Raw genomic sequence first — 19,716 nt, 5'->3', positions numbered from 1 at the left:
GGCTGGTCACCAGCAGCTTATTTTCAATCTGCTTAGCACCACCAGAGGAAGTTGTCTGCTTCTTTTCCAAAAGCTTCAGAAAAAGTCCCAAGGAGTGTTTTCATTGGTCTGGCTTGAGCCATGTGACTGTCCCTGACTCTGTCACTATGGCCAGGGAAGGGGGCGCTTTCTCTGGCCAGACTTGCATTTGGGAGTGAGCCCACTCCCAGAGTCAGAGGTGGCTTAGCTTTACTTTACCACCTTGAACTGAGATTAGGGAAGGGTTGGGTCACCACAAGAAAATTAGGTGCTGCTACCAAAAAGGGGGAGGCAAACAATATGATCTTTACCACTGGGTTACCCAGTAGTAGCTGAGGATAAGCATCTCTCCATAAAGGTGTCCCAATTATTAAACGAAAAAGGGATGATGGAATCTTGCAGCCCCTAGTGAGGACACATGATGCATTAATGACTGCTAACACCAAGGAGAGTGACAGTCAGGCATGTACCCCCTGTAGTCTTGCCAAGGAGATCAGACCTGAGTCCAAGCCAGTCTCTGGTACCAGCCACCAATTTGCAGGCAGCACACGGGACAGAGGGATGTGTTGAACTGCACCGTAAGTACACAGGGAAATCTGGACTGTGGGAATTAGTACAAGTCAAATGGCTTGGATTCTTTTTTTTTTTTTTTTTTTTTTTTTGTGGTATGTGGGCCTCTCACCGTTGTGGCCTCTCCCGTTGCGGAGCACAGGCTCCAGACGCGCAGGCTCAGTGGCCATGGCTCACGGGCCCAGCCGCTCCGCGGCACGTGGGATCTTCCCAGACCGGGGCACGAACCCGTGTCCCCTGCATCGGCAGGCGGACTCTCAACCACTGCGCCACCAGGGAAGCCCCGGCTTGGATTCTTTGACAGAAAATATAAAAGGAAAAGAAGGAAATGGCAGGAAATGCATAGAGTAAAAAAACTTAAATAACACATCAAAGTATAATGAGAACCTACTGTATAGTACAAGGAACTCTACTCAGTGCTCTGTGGTGACCTAAATGGGAAGGAAATCCAAAAAAGAGAGGACATATGTATACATATAGCTGATTCACTTTGCTGTACAGCAGAAACTAACACAACATTGTAAAGCAACTATACTCCAATAAAAATTAATAATAAAAAAAAACACTTCAAAGTCTTTTACATGGCCAAGACTAAACTATAGTGCCTAGGGATGCACATTTGGGTGAAAAAAAGAAAAAAACACTTAAAAATGCGAAGAATAACTGAAAAGATAAAGCCCTCCCTTTCAAATATGCTTTGCCAAAACAGGAAAATGTAAACATTTTATTTATTTATTTTTAAATTTATTTATTTTTGGCTGTGTTGGGTCTTTGTTGCTGTGCGAGGGCTTTCTCTAGTTGCGGTGAGCGGGGGCTACTCTTCGTTGCGGTGCGCGGGCTTCTCATTGCGGTGGCTTTTCTTGTTGCGGAGCACGGGCTCTTAGGCGCACAGGCCTCAGTAGTTACGGCACGTGAGCTCAGTAGTTGTGGCTCGGGGGCTCTAGAGCGCAGGCTCAGTAGTTGTGATGCACGGGCTTAGTTGCTCCATGGCATGGGGGACCTTCCTGGACCAGGGCTCGAACCCGTGTCCCCTGCCTTGGTAGATGGATTCTTAACCACTGCGCCACCAGGGAAGTCCCAGGAAAGTGATTATTATAAAAAGTGGTCACTTACAGGGCAGGGAAGGGACCGTGACTGGGATGAGCACATAGATTGGCTTCTGGGGTGGCCGGCAAAGTACTGATTCTTGAACTTTGGCGGTGGTTGCACAGGTGTTTGCCTTAGAATAATTTGTTAAGCCACACATCTGTGTGATTTCTGTATCTGTGTTTCACTTAAAATAAAAAGATTTTCAAAGAGAGGTGGGCCAAGGATATGAGCAGGTAAATATACCTCGCGTCTGTTAGAGGTACTTAACCAATACCTGAGGAATCACCTGCCGAGGAGGTGGCCTTCAGGTTGAGACTTGAAGGAAGAGTCAAAAGTAACCAAGGAAAGGGGAGTGGAAAGGAAGGCGGCACTCCAGCCAAGGGAGCTGCATGTGTAAAGGCTAGTAAGAGCATGGTGCTTAAAGAAGAGTGGTGAGGAAGGAAGCTAGAAAGACGGGGCCACTGTGGGGTGCTTGTAAGCCATGTTTAGGATTTGGGACTCTAGCCTAAGAACACCAGGAAGCCCAGTGCATGTATTGTCCTCAGGGACAGGTATTTTAAAGAATCACTGTGCTTCCACTGTGGAGGGTGGATTAGGGGGGACAAGAATTGATGCAGAGCGGTCAGTTAGGAGACTGTGACAGTTGTGCAGTCTAGATACAATCTTAGCCTAAACCAGGTTGGTGGTAATAGGGAATGGAAAGGGAAGGACAGATTAGAGAAACACTTGGACAGTAGGACTGACAGGACCTGGTGAGCAGGGAGTCAAAGGTGACGGCCAGGCTTCTGGCTTGGGCAACGAGGTGGATGACAGTGCAGTTTCTGAGATAGGGAATGCCAATAGAAGGGTGGTTTAAAGAAAAGAGCCTGCTACCCTTGAGGTGCCTGAAAGGCGATCAAGTAGAGCTCTCTGGCAGGGAGTTGGATGGAGTGACTTGGGAATCTAGGTGAGCAGTCTGGGCCAGAGCTACAGACATGGTGATCGTCTGCAAAGAAATTGTCTTGGGAGCTGTGGGACTGGATGAACTCACGCAGGAACACAGTTGAGTAGAAGGGACCTAGGACAGAGCCCTGGGGTGCCAACACTTAAGGAGTTGGGAGGGGTGGTGGACAGCCAACCAGCTGATGCAGCCAGGAGCCAACAGAATGGCGGGTATGGAGACAGGGAGCAGTCAGCAGGGTGAAGTGCTGCGGGGGAGTCCAAAAACACAAAGACAGAAAACGCCCACAGGATCCGGTGGCATGGACATCTCAGAGACTCTGGTGGGAGTGGTGAAGGCAGAAGTGGAGGTGGGCGTGAGGAAATGGAGAGAGGCTGGCTGCGAAGGGAGGAAAGAGGACCCAAGGGGAGAAGTCCGCAGGGTGACTAGAAGTTCTTTTTGTTTTGTTTTTTGTTTCGTTTTGTTTGCAACGAAACAAGATCATGTTCCCAATGTTCTTGGAGTGAACAGGGAAGAGAGGGAGAGATGGAATGTGCAAGAGAAGGAAGAGGGGAGGGCTCCAGAGCCAGGTGGAGGCCTTAGCCTTGGGCAGGGTCACAGGAGGGACGGGGTAGATGGGGATGCTAGATGCTAGTTTGTAGATTTGGTGGCTAAAAGTTGAGGTGTTTCCTACCTGATGGCTTCCATTTCCTTATAAGGAAGGAAGGTCATCTGCTGAAGGGTGGTAGGGAAGTGTGGAATAGGAGGTCTAAAGAGGGTGTAAAGGACTTCCCTGGTGATCCAGTGGTTAAGACTCCACACTCCCACTGCAGGGGCTGTGGGTTCGATCCCTGGTTGGGGAAGTTCCACATGCCAAGCAGTGCAGCCAAAAAAAGAATAAAGAGGGTGTGAAGTTTGTGAAGTAGTCATCACGAAGAGAAAGAGGGCATTAGGAGTCGAGAAAGAGAAAATGGTTATTAGAGGTAGTGGAAAAAGACTGGAATCTGGAGTCAGTCCCTCCAGCTCTGTCTCTTACCACCTCTGTAACCTCAGAAGAGTCACATAACACTTTGAGCTTCCTTTCCTCGTTTTCAAAAGGAGGTAATGACAAACGCTGCTTCAGACGATAGTTAAGATCAAATGAGAGAACACAGGTGTCAGTGAGTTGTGGAGATAAAGCACTCTGCCGGCAGCAACTGATGATAAAAACAAGACCAATGATACCGTATGACAAGTGGCCCCAGCAATGAATGACTCTGTGGGTTTCCAGGAATGGGTTTCTCGGCGCTGTTGAACAGTGGGGAGAAGTGCTTGGGTAGCCACCGTGTAGCAGCAGCCTCAGGGCCCCTGGGACAGAGCAGGGACTGAGGGAGGGATATCTTCCTCTGTAAGGTAGACGCCCTTTTTCCTTTCTTCTGTAGAATCACAGACCCTTCAGTGCTTTCAGAAACTTTAATTTCCATCATTTTATTTCATCCCCAGGAGGTGGGAAATTTTGTTCTCATTTAATAAACAAGTAGCTGAGGGACTAAATAACTTATGCTCATAGCACAAATTAAACAGAGTCAGGACAAGAACTTGGGCCTCATTGTTTGATTGGTGGTGGTTCCATCAAAAATTCTGCCAGCGTGAAGTAGCAGGACGTGCACAGGGTCTCATCCTGGCTCTTTGGCTTTCTGGTCTGCGACCTTAGGCAGATTCTTTAACTAGCTGGTGCCTCAGGTTTTTTTCCTCTGAAGCATCCAGGGCTGTCCTTTCTTTGCCTTCTCTTTCTGCTGCAGGCCTGGGTTGCCAACTATGAGAGACCCCGCATGAATGCCAACTCCCTGCTGGCCAGCCCCACGGGCCTCAGCCCCTACCTGCGCTTCGGCTGCCTCTCCTGCCGCCTCTTCTACTACCGCCTGTGGGACCTGTACAAAAAGGTAAGGGGCAGTGAGGGCGGCGGAGACCGCCCCCGGTTGCAGCCCAGAGGACACCAGGGCCTTCTGGGCCAGTCAGTTACCCTGAAGAGAGGCCTTCCCTCTGGCTTAAGTGTACATACTGTCCAGAGAAGGTGAGGAAGAAGCCACATCCAAGAGGTGCCAGAGCCAAGCACAACCCAAACTGCTGATCTAAACAAAATCCAGGTTCTCAAGTGGAGCAGGACAGGCAGAAAAGCCGACCTCAGGGTGTGACCCCAGAGGTGGCAGTTCTGCTGGCACCAGGTGGATGGGGGCCAAGCAGTCAGGGTGGGAGGCAGGGAGGCTGAGGCTGGTGCCAGTTCTAAGGTGAAGAGCACAGCAGCCCTCTATGGGGCTGTGTCCAGAACATTTAAAGGGGAGCCTAGGAGCGGCAGTTGCCCATCAGTGATGAGGAAATGACCCGGAGGGCTGAATGCAGGGCTGGATACGGACAGTAGGTGGATAGCCCTGTAGTAATGCACCCACCCCCAGGAGGAGAGAGGACAGCACATCCAGCTATTCAGATTCATCAGATTCATCCATGCGTCTGCACTGTTTCACATTGTTTCCTCATTCTTGCCAGTATCTGGATTTTGTGGCATGTGGTAACTGCCAGCTTGGTGGGTAATCTTGTGATTTTCAGAAGATTACTATTTGCTTGGCAGTCTGATGTCTTAATTCTTTCATGGCCCCAGATCCAGGCTGTTGGGCATAACTTATTTAACCAAAGTCTAGACTGAGCATTTTTTACGTGTGCTGATGAGAAAACTTACTTTGACGTTTTAGAAAGTGGAGCCCAACAGGGACTCTCGAGGACAAGGATCATGACCTTGTCCTTTGGGAGTTTGGTTCCCAGTGCAGAGTCCGGCAGCGCTATCCCTTTCCACTGCCTGCTGCTCCGCAGCCATCCTCAGGGCTCAGAGCAGTAGTGGGCACAGCCAGGGCCCAGGGTTCAGTCTGCAGCACACCCTGCCGCTTCTCCTGGGGCAGGGTCCCTCCACGCATCTAGGGGCTTTGGAGCCACCAAGTTCATGGCAGCTCCAGATTCCTTTGTGGGGAAGTCCTGAGTGGCACGGCGCTGATAGCTGGGCAAGCGTTTATATCCATGTGCCGTCCCACCCCACCAGGTGAAGCGGAGCAGCACACCCCCGCTCTCCCTGTTTGGGCAACTCCTGTGGCGAGAGTTCTTTTACACGGCGGCCACCAACAACCCCAGGTTTGACCGCATGGAGGGGAACCCCATCTGCATCCAGATCCCCTGGGATCGCAACCCCGAGGCCCTGGCTAAGTGGGCCGAGGGCAAGACAGGCTTCCCTTGGATTGACGCCATCATGACCCAGCTGAGGCAGGAGGGCTGGATCCACCACCTGGCCCGGCACGCCGCGGCCTGCTTCCTCACGCGCGGGGACCTCTGGGTCAGCTGGGAGAGCGGGCTCCGGGTGAGTCCTCTCTCAGCGCGCAGCCCAGGGCAGCCCCCTTTTGGGCCGGGGGATGGGCTGGGACCCCTGGGTCCAGGAGATTCCCTCCAGATCCTTCTTGGCTTGCCCTCAGCAGAAGGCTTTGTCTCCCTTCTCCACAGGGTGTGTGGTGACTTGAGGGGAACCATGGCCGTAGGTCCCCAAGGAGGCTGATGGTCCCACCCTCCCTGCATCTAGGTATTTGATGAGCTGCTCCTGGATGCAGATTTCAGCGTGAACGCAGGCAGCTGGATGTGGCTGTCCTGCAGTGCTTTCTTCCAACAGTTCTTCCACTGCTACTGCCCGGTGGGCTTTGGCCGCCGCACGGACCCCAGTGGAGACTACATCAGGTGAGGATGCAGACCAGGCTCTCTGGTTTCTGACCACTTTGGCTTCCTCCTAGGGTGGGATATGCTTGGCCTTTGAAGGAGACTCCAGCATGCTGATGGGTCGTCTGGTGTATGTTTCAGGCGATACCTGCCCAAATTGAAAGGGTTCCCCTCTCGATACATCTATGAGCCCTGGAATGCCCCAGAGTCAGTTCAGAAGGCAGCCAAGTGCATCATTGGTGTGGACTACCCACGGCCCATCGTCAACCATGCCGAGACCAGCCGGCTCAACATTGAGCGGATGAAGCAGATTTACCAGCAGCTCTCCCGCTACCGGGGACTCTGTAAGGAGCCCCTACTCCCACTGCCACCCCCTAGTTCCCCGAAGGGAAGGACAACACCTACAGGCTCGGGGGGCGTAGACAGAGATTCCCAGATGTTTGCAAAGGGAGGCCGCCGAGCACTGTCTTCCAGGCTGTTGACTTGGCTTCCCGGGCACAGGCCACACAGGCTGGGCTGGATCAGGCCTCTCTGAATTAGTTGCGGCCATTGGGAAGCGATGGAACCTTGATGTCATGGCCCAGCACCCCCTGCCTCGTACCCACCTGCCCTGGGGCCCTGTACAGTCCTGTGAGATTGCATTCTGATTGTTCCTCTGCCTCTTTCCCAGGTCTGCTGGCATCTGTCCCTTCCTGTATGGAAGACCTCAGCAATCCGGTGGCGGAGCCCAGCTCGAGCCAGGCTGGGAGCATGAGCAGTGCAGGTAAGTGCAGCTAGCCTCCCGTGGCCTGTGCCCACCCCAAGGGCACTGCAGAGCTACTACCACTTCAGTCACTGAGGGCTGAGGGTGGGGGCCAGAACCAAGTTATGCCCCGATAGAACTTGTATTCCACCTGGGGAGAGGAGCTGTGTAAGATCACGTCAGATAACAAGTGCTTTGGGGGAAAATAAAATCGAGTGACCTGATAAAAGCGGGCTGGGGAGGGGGGTTACTTTAGATGGAGTACCAGGGCCCCACGCAGTGAGCAGAGCCAGCCTTCTAAGAACAGGGGGAAGAGCATTCCAGGCAGAGGGAGGAGCAAGAAAAGACCCAGAGATGGAAACAAGCTAACCCATTCCAGGAACGAGAGGAGGGAGGCCAGTGGGGCTGGTGTGTGCTGAGTGAGGAGGTGGAATGGGAGGAGGACGGACACCGCAGGAGTAGCAGCGCATAGACTCAGCGTCCACGAGGAGGATTAGGGTTCCGTTGTCAGTGCAGGGAGAAGGCACCGCCGGGGGTCAGCAGGGCAGAACCGTGACCCGGTTTATGTTTTAGAAAGCTCACTCTGCCTGCTGTGTGGAGGGCACAGTGTGGGCAAGAGCCCCCGAGTATAGGGAGGCTGGAAAGGAGGCGACTGTAGTTGTCCAGGCAGGTGGCGGGAGAGAGGAGTAGATGGCCTTGCTGCGTTCTTAACCTCTGCCCTTTGGCTCTGGGACAAAGATCAGCAAGCTCAGGCTGGCAAGAACGTCAGGGCTTTTTCTGGTTTCTGGTTTGCCCGGCCAGCTTGGCTCCCCAGGTTAGGGCACTGCTCATTCTGGCTTCAGGAGGCCAGTTACAGAGCGGATGCCTCACCTTCAGCGCAAGGATGGCAGACAGGCCAAATCAGTCTCTGGCCTGGAGCCCATGGGATTTGGGGCCCCAAAGCTGGCTGTACGGCCAGCAGGCCTGGTTATGCTCTCCTTGGATATTTCCAGGCAGAGTCACTGCTGAAAGGAAGGCCAAGGGGCAGGTCTGAGAAGCAACGTGCTGGTTGCATTGATGAGCAGGCTCCATGCCCCCTAAAGAGCTGCTGCTACACGGTTGAGCATCATCCTGGCTCCACACACAAGTCTGTGTGACACTTTGCCCTTCTTCCCTACAGGCCCAAGACCACTACCCAGTGGCCCAGCGTCCCCCAAACGCAAGCTGGGAGCAGCGGAGGAGCCACCTGGTGAAGAACTCAGCAAACGGGCCAGGGTGGCAGGGTTGCCCCCCTCAGAGCTGCTGAGCAAGGATGTCTGAGAGTGAGTGACGACAGCAGCTGAGCGTCAGCTTCAGGGATGGGCGTGGAGAGCGGTGGGCTGAGTGTGGAGAGCTGCCCTGCCAGCTGAAGGCTAAAACCCACAGACTAGATTAAAAGCTGGTAGGGACTGGGGGCTTTTCTAGGGTTTCAGCTCAAATTCTACCATCCTGACGTCTATACCTTCTAATACTAAAAAGAGAATTTAAAGATAAAGCCGTGTTCTTCCTTTGCCAGCTAAGGGGGAAAAATGGACTCTTGCTTCCTGTCAAAGTGAGCCAAATCCAGAAAAAGAAAGCCGAGACCCGATGTGAAGCTGTGGGAGAAAGAGTCCCATCGCCCCGACAGGCCGTGTTCTGTAGGCTGGCCAGCAGAGGGCAGCACCTACCTTCAGAATTCAGGCTTCGGACCTTTGGAGGCTCACTTAGCCCAGCCCCACCTGAGGACCAGAAGACCCAGGCTCCCTATCACCTGTGCCTCTTACAGCCACTCCTCCATTCGTGCCTTTCTTGTGGCTTCAGCTCTGCACTTCCCTGGCAGTGCTCATCTTCCTTGAAAGCCCCCTGAATGTCTCAAAAAACAAAAACAAAAACAAAAACCTGGCTCTTCCTTCCCCAGAGCAAGAAGGGCCTTTTATGCCTTTCTGGGGAAGATATAAATTACTGTCCCCTTTCAGTCATCATCTCGGGCTGTTCCTTATGTGCCATGTCTGCATCATTAGGTTGGAGGGTGATTTTCTCCGCAGAGCCAATTCTTTTTTCTAAACCCTTCTACTTCAAGCCAGGTGAGGCCAACTGGTTTGCATGTCTAGACTTGAATGCCGGTGAGACGACGAGTGTTTGATGCCTGTGCCCTTTTTTTTTTTTTTTTTTTGTGGTACACGGGCCTCTCACTGTTGTGGCCTCTCCCATTGCAGAGCACAGGCTCCAGATGCGCAGGCTCAGCGGCCATGGCTCACGGGCCCAGCTGCTCCACGGCATGTGGGATCTTCCCAGACCGGGGCACGAACCCGTGTCCCCTACGTTGGCAGGCGGACTCTCAACCACTGCGCCACCAGGGAAGCCTGTGCCCTTTTCTTTACTAGGCTCTTTGTCTTAGACATTGCAGATGGACAGATTTGTTATCTTGTTCTGGGAGTACCGGCAACCTTAGGTACTATTCTCTTAGTTACCTCTTAACTCTGTGGTACTAAGCATAGTTCATTCTGTCTTACAAACCTGGAACTTTCCAGGGTGATACTCTGACTTTCAGGTGAGAAGATTAAAGAACAGAGAGGTTAAATGTCTGGGTCATGGTTCCCCAGAGGTAATGGCATCCAATTCAGCTTGAAACTGTTGCCAGCAAGTGTGTGAGGAAGGGGGAGCATAAGACATAGAAAATGTGATACGATGCCCATCCACAAGGGTTTAATAGTCTGCTTAGAAAAATAAGACAAATAACCTGTAATTCCTGGACAAATGATACAGACTCTACCAGCTTATCACAAGACAGTTATTGGTGGGCTAGAGTGATCAGGGAGTACAACACAGAAGGTTACCCTAGGGGACCCAAAAGACGAATTGGATTTAGACAGTAAGGAGAGCATTTCCAACAAGAAAAACAGCTTAATGATTACATGATCTTGTACAAATTACTCAACCGCTCTGAGACTCAGTTTCCTCATCAAAAATTAGGTTCTTGTTGCAAAGATTAAATGATGAAATATATGTGTCAGGGATGTGTGGGGCTGCTAGTTGCAGAAAACCTGACTACTGTGTCTAAAACAAAGAGGGATTTGGTTTTCTTACTGAACAAAAGGCCCAGAGCTGGGTGCTGCTAATTTTGGTTTGGTGGCTCAACAGTGTCAGAGCCAGTTTTTCTGAGATTCTCTTGTTTCCTGGCCTCAAGGTGGCTGCCACAGCTTCAGCCATCAACTCCTTGTTCAAAGCAAGAAAGAGAAGGAAACGCAGAGACAGCTGCACTCATTCATACAATAAACATATGTCAAGTGATCACAATTTGCCAGACACCATTGTAGGCACTGGATATAGTTGTGAAGAAGACTGACAAAGTCCCTTCCCTCTTGGGTGCATCTTTGTGGGAGGAGACAGACAGTAAACACATAGATACATCATGTATCAAGAAGCCTTAAGTGGTATGAAGAAAAAATAAAGTCGAGTAAGTAGGTAGTTTGGGGCCCAGTGGAGGTTGCAGTTTTATATTATGAGGGTTGTCAGGGGATGCCTCTCTTCCTTTTTCATCAAGAAAATAAAAGCTTTCCCAGGATACCCCTTCCCCAGCTTTTCACATTGGCCTCATGAACCAGAACTGAGTCACAAAGCCTCCCCAAAGCTGGGAAATAGGCATCTGGATTGTCAGGATTGGTTAGACCATTGATTTCCAACCTGAGTGAGCACTGGAATTCCCTAGAGGATCTGTTAAGCTGCAGATGGCTGGGCCCCACCCCCAGAGGTTCGGATCCGGTGGGTCTGGGGTGGGACCTGAGAATTTACATTTCTAACAAGTTCGCAGCAGTTTGATGATGCTGCTGTTCTGGGACTGTACTTTGAGAATCACTGACTTAGACCATTCCTGACCCATTGTCTGGGCCACGTCCATGACCCACTGAACAAAATCCAGATTCTGTTAGCTAGGAAGTGTAGATACTGGTCGATAACTCTCTACATAACATACAGGGCACTTAGCCCAGTGCCTGCCTTATAAGTTCATAAATAAAATGGTAACTATTATTATTATGGATATTGTTATTATTATTTTTTTAGAAGAACATAAGGTTACAGTTGGGTCTCATCATGGAGGGTCTTAAATGTCAGGCAGATGGAGTCCTTGGTGTACTCTCTGGGAACTAAGGAGCATTTTGGAACAGGAGAGTGAATGACCAAATTGGCATTTGTGGAAGATTAACCAGGCTTTGGGCTGGGACCTAAGAAGAAATGGTGGGAAGAGAGAGCCAGCTGAAAGTCTGTGATGGTGATTCCAAGTGGACATTACAAGGGTGCAGAGGTCAGCACTGGTCCCTTGCCCTGTAGTCCAGGAGATATCCATCAGCCTATTGGGATCTTAAGGACTGATTCTCAAGGTTTAGCCCTTAATCATGGCTAATTGATTGGAAGTGAGGACCAGGAGGTCAGAGGACAGGACAGATACTCATGTTCTTTGGAAACCCTGAGAGAAAAGAGTTTCTTAGTGAAACTTGTGCTTCGCTGTGTACTGGTGGCAGCACCTGGGCCGAAAGATGTTGAGCATCCTCATCAGTAAAACAGTGATAAGAGCATCTTGTCACCTGCCCTACCCATCGAGCATACACATTGGGGAAAGAAAATGAAAACCCATATGTGAGAAGCCTTTGAATAAGTAAGATGCACCACGCAGGTGAAATCACATTACCACCTTGCATATGCTTCTCAGGGTGTCTCTGACCGTGTTATTGTCACTTTGGTCAGGGCCAGCACGCTGAGCTGGACGGACCACAGAGCAGTGGCCACAGGGCCTGTGCTGAAACAGACGTATTGACCCTTCCCCCTCTCCTCTCTGTCAGTTTTAGTTGTGTGACTTAGGGCAGGATTCATAACCTTTCTGAGATGCTTTAGCTGTAAGGTGTGAATAATCATTCTTTACCAGCCTGAAGGCTCCATCACGGACCTATTGAGGTCATGTTTAGCTCCAGCCTCTATAGTTTTGTGATTCTGTTATTTCTAATGCCTCAGGCCTGGGCCAGACAATGATGTAAACTGATCTTGTGGGGAAACATACCCTAGTATCCGTCGGTTCCGTGTTTACCTCAAACCCACATCAGTATCTGTTCTGTATTTGGTTATCGTACAATGTTCACTAAACTGAAAAATAAGCCAGCGCCAAATAGCTCTCATTTCAGCTGCTTCCCCATAATCCCCAAAGCTGCTGACTGCTCAGGATTCCATCAGGCTCGAATTGTGTACAGATTTTTCTTATTGGTCTAATTATTTTAACAGTTCACGTGATCCATTTGTCCTTCTGCTGGTACATGGTGATCTGTTGAGAGAAGCCCGTTGAATATAAAAAGTTCATGGCAAGGATCACCTCTTCCCCTCCTCCGCCGAAGTTCACCCAAGCTCGGTTAGCCCTGGGGCTTTGCTGAGGAAAACCTGATTTCTGGAATCTCTTCACTGTGTTTTTGACATTTGTTCTGTGTATATCCTTCCTTACGTGAAATAATGTGTGTGAAAGGCACTGGGCGATCTGCAAAATGCTGCCCAGTGGAAGCAGAGGCCGTGCGGTGGTCAGAAACCCCATCGTGCTGCTTGCTGCCCGGGGTCCTTCACACAGGTTCTTCTCACCTCTCTGTCTCTCAGTTCCTGAAACAAGAAGTTAGTTGGGACTTGGTATCCCCTCACACTTTCCCTGGCACTTACTAAGAAGCTGTCGGCTAATGGACGTCCCCTCCCCTTTGCCATGTGATTTCTGTGGTGCAGGAAGGGCAAGCGTGTAGTTGACATGAGGAATGAGACTGAGCGAAGAGCCCAGCTTTGTACCCCACCCAGGCCCAGCTGCACCTCTGGCCTTCCCTGCTCCTAACTGGGAGCTGGCAGCAAACCCTCTGCCCCTCTCGAGCTCTTGGGCACTGTGCCTCACTCCGTGTGGTGGGAGGGGTGACCTCTGAGACCTGGTTACAGGCTCCAAACAAAGTTTCTTCCTGACCTTGAGCTGTCGCATCTCCTCTGCTGACACACGCTCATGCGTGCACGGTATCCACACACCCCTCCTGGGCTGGGAGCTGGGGAAGGGTGGACTTGCAGATTTGGGTTCCTTGTTAGCATCCAGTGGGTGGGAAGGGGTGTGAGGGCACAGGTACCCAGGGGGGCTGTCCTAACTGACATCGGCACACTGAGGGAGGCGCTCGTTAACTTATTCTATGTTCCAGCCACTTCTGCTGCTTGTATTAATGACAGGTTGAAAGAGTTGGACAATCGTGAGATTGATCTTTTTTTTTTTAGTGCATGTTTTATGAGTTGATTTTTCCCTAGTGCCTCTCCCCTAGCTGTTCTTCCCTTTTTTTTTAGTGCTGCAGTCATCATTTTCCTGCAAGGCCTCATCTGATTTCCCCAGCCCCCCTTTTTCTGCAGACTTATGCCCTAGCTTGAGAACAAGAGCACAGGGACCATCTAATTACTGCTGATGGAGCAACTTGAGTAACTAGTTGAACAGGCCTCTGACTAGCTTTGTAGACAAGGGTAAGCTGGTTCTTCCAAACCTTGGTTTTCTGTTTGGGTTTTTTTTTTTTTTTTTTCTTTGCAGTACACGGGCCTCTCACTGCTGTGTCCTCTCCCGTTGCGGAGCACGGGCTCCGGACGCGCAGGCTCAGCGACCATGGCTCACGGGCCCAGCCGCTCCGCAGCATGTGGGATCCTCCCGGACCGGGGCACGAACCCGTGTCCCCTGCATCGGCAGACGGACTCTCAACCACTGCGCCACCAGGGAAGCCCCCTGTTTGGGTTTTTGAATCCATCATAGAGGGTCGTGGGTGACTGGGGCTTATCTGAGGCCAGGACACTGCCACCTCCCTTCGTGAGTCTGCCCCATACCTAGACCACACCCAAGTCAGCGTAGGTCTGAATGAATTGTTGTTATTATTATAGCCACCTGACTGCACCTCACCCCCATATCTTCTAAGCTTAGGCATCAGTTCTTAAACCCTCTTTGGGTTACCCATGCTTTGAAGAGTCTGATCAAAGGATGGAGCCTCTTCCCAGAAAACTGCACCTATTTGCACACACAGAGAAATGTACACGTTTCTCTTCCTGGTCTTCATGGACTGCCCCTTAAGCCTATCCTTGGACCCCTTAAGGATCCAGGAACCCCCAGAGTAAGAGCCCTTGTTCTAAGGAATCTTAAAGCACTCTTTATCTTCCCCCATCCCTGAAGGTGGAGAAAACACAAGAAATGGAGGTAGTAGGTAGGAAGACCTGTTGTGTATACTCTTCAAGCCTGAAATTTTCAGTTTCAGAAGAATAGTCATCTCTTTGGCTTAACAATAGGGGCCAGAGAGAGATCTATGTATAAAATATATATCACAATCAGCATGTTTCAATAAACATATATACACTTTATATTTAACAAATATATTTATTCATAGTGAAAAAATATGGCTAGGTTATTATAGTACAAGCTTAAAGGGAAAATTGTTGAAAATATTTTAAAGAGGCTCTCAGTACTGACCCCTACAGGTACCCACCCACTCCTACGTTTGCTCTTGATTTTTCCCAGCTTCTAGATAAATTACCATCATCCAGTTAAAATCTTCTTCAGATTTAACATTTGTCTGAAAAGGGTCGCATGTGTCAGAAGACTGATTTTGAATCCCTGACTCCAATGTCTTGGACTCTTGAGAGCATTTCCCCTTTTCTGTTAATGTCTGAACTTCCATTTATGTTGCTTGGATATTAGTCTTCATGCCATCATGTTGATTTCGTTTTATATCCTCTAAAAGTCTTAATGAGCAATACTATAATATAGAGATTACTTAGTGGTAAAAATACAGGTTTTGGAATCAGACAGACCTCGGTTTCCTGTCTTGGCTCCGCCACTTCTGAATGCTCTAGTCTTGGGCAATTTACTTATCCTCTCTGGCTTCCATTTTCTCATCTGTAAAACTAGAAGCCATATCTTCAGGGTTCATGGGATCGCAAGCTGTATTAGTTTGCTTGGGTTCCCACAACAAAGTGCCACAGACTGGGTGACTTAAACAATAGAAATTTATTCTCTCACAGTTCTGGAGGCTAGAAGTCTGAGATCAAGTTGACCGCAGGGTTGGTTTCTTCTGAGGCCTCTCTCCTTGGCCTGTAGATTGCTGCCATCCCCCTTTGTCTTCACATGGTCTTACCTCTGTGCGTGTCTGTGTCCTAACCTTTTCTTATAAGGACACCAGTCATTTGGGATCAGGGCCAACCCTAAGCACCTTATTTTAACTTAATTACCTCTTTAAAGACCTTCTCTCCAAAAACAGTCACATTCTGAGGGGGTTAGGACTTCAGTGTATGAATTTGGGGGGACACAATTCAGCCGTAACACAAGTGTATAGTGCCTGGCCCATAGTAGGCTCAGTAAGCCTTCTTGTTATTATCTGTCTGACCATCATTTAAAATTTAAAAACTTTTAACGGAGTCCTGCATGTCTCTTTACTCTCTCAGACACACTAGACCTATTTCAACAGGCAACCCAGCATTATGATGGGCTTACCCTGTCCTCTGTTATCAGACATGAGGCCATTTCTTCCCTCTGCCCCAGATTCAGGATGTTATAAATCTGTAAAATGAGCCATCCTTGTAGGTCTCCTCTCCCCGCCCCTCGGTCCTCTAGCACAGTGCCAGGGTTCTCTTCTCTCTGTGGAAATTTGCTCACCGGCTGATTGTGAACTCAGTCATTGCCGTCATCTTCAAGATGACTGGTCCCGGATGGCTTCTCTTCCAGCCATTCTTTTCTGATTCTCCATCTCTGGCAGCGGCCGCTGTGCCTTAATTCAGAAACTGCCCTTGTCTTATCTGAGCAAGTGTTACCCAGGGCCTCAGGTGAGTGTCCGTGGCCTTCTCCCCCTCCTCTGCTGCTCTCAGGCAAGGGGCAGAGGAGGCCCAGAGGGTCCGCGGGGGACCGCTTGTCCACGTCAGCGCCCCAGAGGGCCAGTGTTCAGGCACCCGCTGGCATCCCAGCAGCAACCTTGTCCCCAGGTGCCGTGGCCCGTTCGGTTTGCTCTGGGCTCTTCCCAGTTCCCCAGAGAAGCAGCTGGAGGAGCCGTGTCCCTGGGCAACTGAGAGCCTCCTGAACGCTCCCTTTTGCCCTTGTTTTTCTCTTTCAGCTGCAGTGCCGTGACTCTGTGAGCAAAGCCTGGGTGCCCGAGCAGCCACCGTGGCAGCAGAGTGCAACCTGCAGAACAGCCGATCACCCCCAGAGACGGAGCAAGCGTGTGCGTGTGTGTGCGCGTGTGCCGAGGAAGGAGTGGCCCGCCTGTTTGCGTATGCATGCGTCTGTTTACACTCTTGTGGTTCCAAACACTGCCTGGGCTGGAGGAGGACCTGTAGCAGCTTACCTCAGCCTCTGCACACCAGGCTAGAGGTCATGGCATTGACTTTCACCCCAGACCTGTTCCTGTGAGCCAGCTGCCTTGTCTGAATAGAAGAGTGGTGGGACCTTAGCTGGGATCCTGGCATCTGCCCCCCCAACCCTCCCTCCCTCCCTCCCTCCCTCCTCACGTCAGACTGCCGAGCAGGGGGAAAGCATTTCTGGCTCTTTGGTCCAGAGTGTGGGATTCTAGAGGTAACTAGTTCCTGGGCAGGCTGGAGGGGACAGGTGTGTCCAGACATAGTCACCTGGCCTGGCTTCTTATTTTAAAATTCCCTGCTACTGGGTTCTCCAGACTTTTCCTTGGGGAGCTGGGACTGAGCACGAGGCTGTAGACCGATCTGGAAACTTTGCATCATCGTGCAGAAGTACAGCCAGGCGCCTGACTGGAGTGCTGCATGCACAGTATCATAGATGATAGCTGAGAAGAACATCACCCTCTTCGGGGCTGAAAACCTGAGGTTAGAAGTAGAAGGCCGGCTCTCACTACCGTTCCCCAGAAGCTGAGAGCCGGCCCCAAAGCTGACTGGAGACTCAAGTGCCTCCACCGGGAGGAGGCCAGGTTCCTGGCGGTAGAAAGCCCCCTGGCGCCTCTCGCCACACTCCACGGCATCTCGGTGCTGCCACCGAGCTCAGCTGACACCAGCCAGGGAAGGCATTCTAGTCTGTGCTCTGAAGGCTTCCACAGCCTGCCCAGGGCTGGTCAGCAACCAAGCTGCCACACCAGCTCTCCCAGTAGCTGGACATCAAAGACCCAGGCAGGTGGACTGCCAGGGACAGTTGGGAAAGACCCAAGCCGAGATCCCACCCGGCGCATCAAGCCTTCTGGAAGCAGCAGGTGGGAGGTCTGACCCAGAGAAGCCAAGGCCTTGCATTCTAGGGGCAGCCTGTACCTCCCACCGCAGCCTCCCACTGTCGGGGCTGTGCTGAGAAAGACACCATGAAAAGGAGGGCTGTGCGGTCAGCTGGAGCAAGTCTTCCTTCCACCCATGGCCTGCACTTGAGCCACAGTGTGCGTGCGTGCGTGTGTGTGTGTGTAGCTGAGAGGCCAGTTCCTCTTGGGATTTTTGTCCTCACACGTAACATTAAGCTGGCCTCTGGGCCTTCTCCTCTCTACCTCCCCTGTGACCTTCCCCGGCCTCAGAGCTGTTCATTCCCTTGGCCCCAGCCCTGCCCTTCACTGTCCTCTGTCCTGGGACCAGAACCCTGGGGCAGGCCCCTGCCTCCTACATCTGTCCAGCACATCGACAGGCTCCTTCCTGAGACGTCCTCAGGCTTTCTCAGCCAGAGAGCTGCCTTTAGAGTCCAACTGTTGTATGTATGTCACCCTCACTAGAAATGTCCCATAATCCTGTGGGGGAGAACAGGGCACCGGTGATGGCTTTTTCTGCAGCACTGGGTTGGGGGCTTCACTGTTCCCTTAGCCCCAGCCAAGAGGAAAGAGAATCGGGGGCTCTTGCCAGAAGGCGAGTAGAGGAAGCCTGGAGGGCTAGTCTGAGAGACTGAGAAAGCCAGAGGGCTTAGGGCCAGAGTCAGTATGTATTTAGCAGCACCTTCGGATGTCAGGATGATTCCCTTTTCCTGCCCATTTAAGGATGGTTCTCCTCCCTAAGGTACACGTTGGCAGGACCACCTCCCCCTACGTCTCCACCATCCCTGGCATGCGTCCACTCCAGAGCTGGGAGGGGCAGGGTGAGGAGAGGGTGCATCCAGTGGCCTGGAGCTCCACAGTCGCTTCGTGCCTCCCGTCTCCTGGCCCAGGTGTCCCTGGGGGTTCCTGCAGAGCATTGCCTCAAATCCTGTTCCAAGGGCCAGCATGGGGAGGAGATGGTCGCAGACCAAATGCACTTTATACAGAGATTTTCTATTGCTGGGAAGGTGTGTTTCTCCCACAGTTTGTGAATATTCATGTGTTCCATAAATGTCTGATCCTGTCTGCGCAGAGTTGTGCTGTTGTCAGTTTTGCGGGAGGTCTGGGGACTGGGAGGCAGTGGGACTTAGCCCGCGTGAAGCCTTAGGCCAGACCGTCTTGGTTCTGCTGAACCAGGAGCCTCTCGCCCGCCTTGGAGGTGGCAGGGAGGAGTGGATGGGAGACGGAGGGTCAGGGAGGCGCCTAGTTGAGCAACTAGTGGTCTAGACTCAAGAGCTTGGTCAGAGTTGGAGGTCAGTCGGCCATAATGGTACAGAGCACGCCAGGGCCAGGATGAGGTTCCTGAGTGCTGTTCGGCAGTGACCCAGCCTCTTGGCCCACTTAAACCCCCCCAGGCTAGGGATCAGTCAATGGCAGGGCCCCCTCCAGGCCCTCAATCCATTCTTTACCTCAACTCAGCCATGTAAGTTGCAACTGCTTGGTGCAGAGGGGATGCAAGCCCTCTGGCTCTGGCCACGTAGTCAGATCTGCCCACAGACAAGCCCAGAGCCTGGATGCTGACTTTGTCTCATGCCATCTGGCCAGAGCGGCCCCTCTCTACGGTGCGCGTGGGCTTTCCTGTGAGGGTGTCTAGTCTTGGACCACTGGACATGAGAGCTTTGTTAGCCCACACCCCAAATTCCTGTGGGATGGGGCTCGGGCCAGGCCAAGAAAATCACAAGCTGCCTTGCACAGAGTGAGCAAGGGGAAAAGGAGGAACTTGACCCTGGGACGCGTCTAATTCTCAGCTCTGCTTTGAAGCTCCTGATGGCCCCATTCCCATTGACACCTGGGCCTGGCCTTCCCTCTCTCCCTTCTCCTGGCTTCTCTCTAATGTGGCTTTGGTTTGGCCATGGAAGCTAAGATACCTTTGTTCTTGAGCAAAAGATTCTGGAAGATGGAGTTTTCCTACACACACACACACACACACCCGTGCGTGCACACGCTCCTGACCTGATGAGGCTTCCTAGTAGAGAAGCACACACTCTAAGGAACAATTATTAGCCACTATGGCAAAATTGCTTTCCTGGGAGGAAAAGTCAGCACCATAGCAGCAGGTGGTTACCATCTGGGTGTAGTGAAAGGAGCCTGAGCCAAAACAGGAAAGGTAAAGTGTCCCCTCTGGGCCCAGGGGCAGGGAGAAGAGAGGCAGCCAAGGCCTTCGGCTCTAAGTATTGAAATGTTCTCAGGGCTGGAGCTCGGGGATTGGTTGCTGTGGGGCAGGTGCCTGCCTCTCCTTTCTGGGTGCTAATCGAAGGGTCGTGCCACCGGGTGGCACAACCAGTGGGCAGTCTAGATTCGCAAATAGGATTCCACAGCTGTGAAGCAGTTTGCTCTGCCCCTTGTTCAGAAGG

At 51.6% G+C, this 19,716-nt stretch overlaps 1 protein-coding gene across 2 annotated transcripts in view; it reads left to right on the top strand.

Moving 5' to 3' along the window:
• Window positions 1–18,394, top strand: part of CRY2 (cryptochrome circadian regulator 2) — a 33,610-nt gene extending 15,216 nt beyond the window's left edge. The window contains exons 6-12 of one of the 2 annotated variants that reach the window (XM_082627643.1): window positions 4,378–4,518; window positions 5,664–5,975; window positions 6,192–6,343; window positions 6,464–6,666; window positions 6,993–7,085; window positions 8,224–8,365; window positions 16,190–18,394. In XM_082627643.1, coding sequence (XP_082483769.1) covers window positions 4,378–4,518; window positions 5,664–5,975; window positions 6,192–6,343; window positions 6,464–6,666; window positions 6,993–7,085; window positions 8,224–8,363 — 1,041 coding nt within the window. In that variant the 3' untranslated portion in view covers window positions 8,364–8,365; window positions 16,190–18,394. The other variant, XM_082627644.1, reaches the window with a different exon arrangement.
• Window positions 18,395–19,716: the final 1,322 nt, after the last annotated feature.

The sequence above is a fragment of the Mesoplodon mirus genome (assembly GCF_964341445.2).
Source record: "Mesoplodon mirus genome assembly, chromosome: 7".
Lineage (NCBI taxonomy): Eukaryota > Metazoa > Chordata > Mammalia > Artiodactyla > Ziphiidae > Mesoplodon > Mesoplodon mirus.
This window is presented reverse-complemented; position numbering and strand designations above follow the sequence as displayed.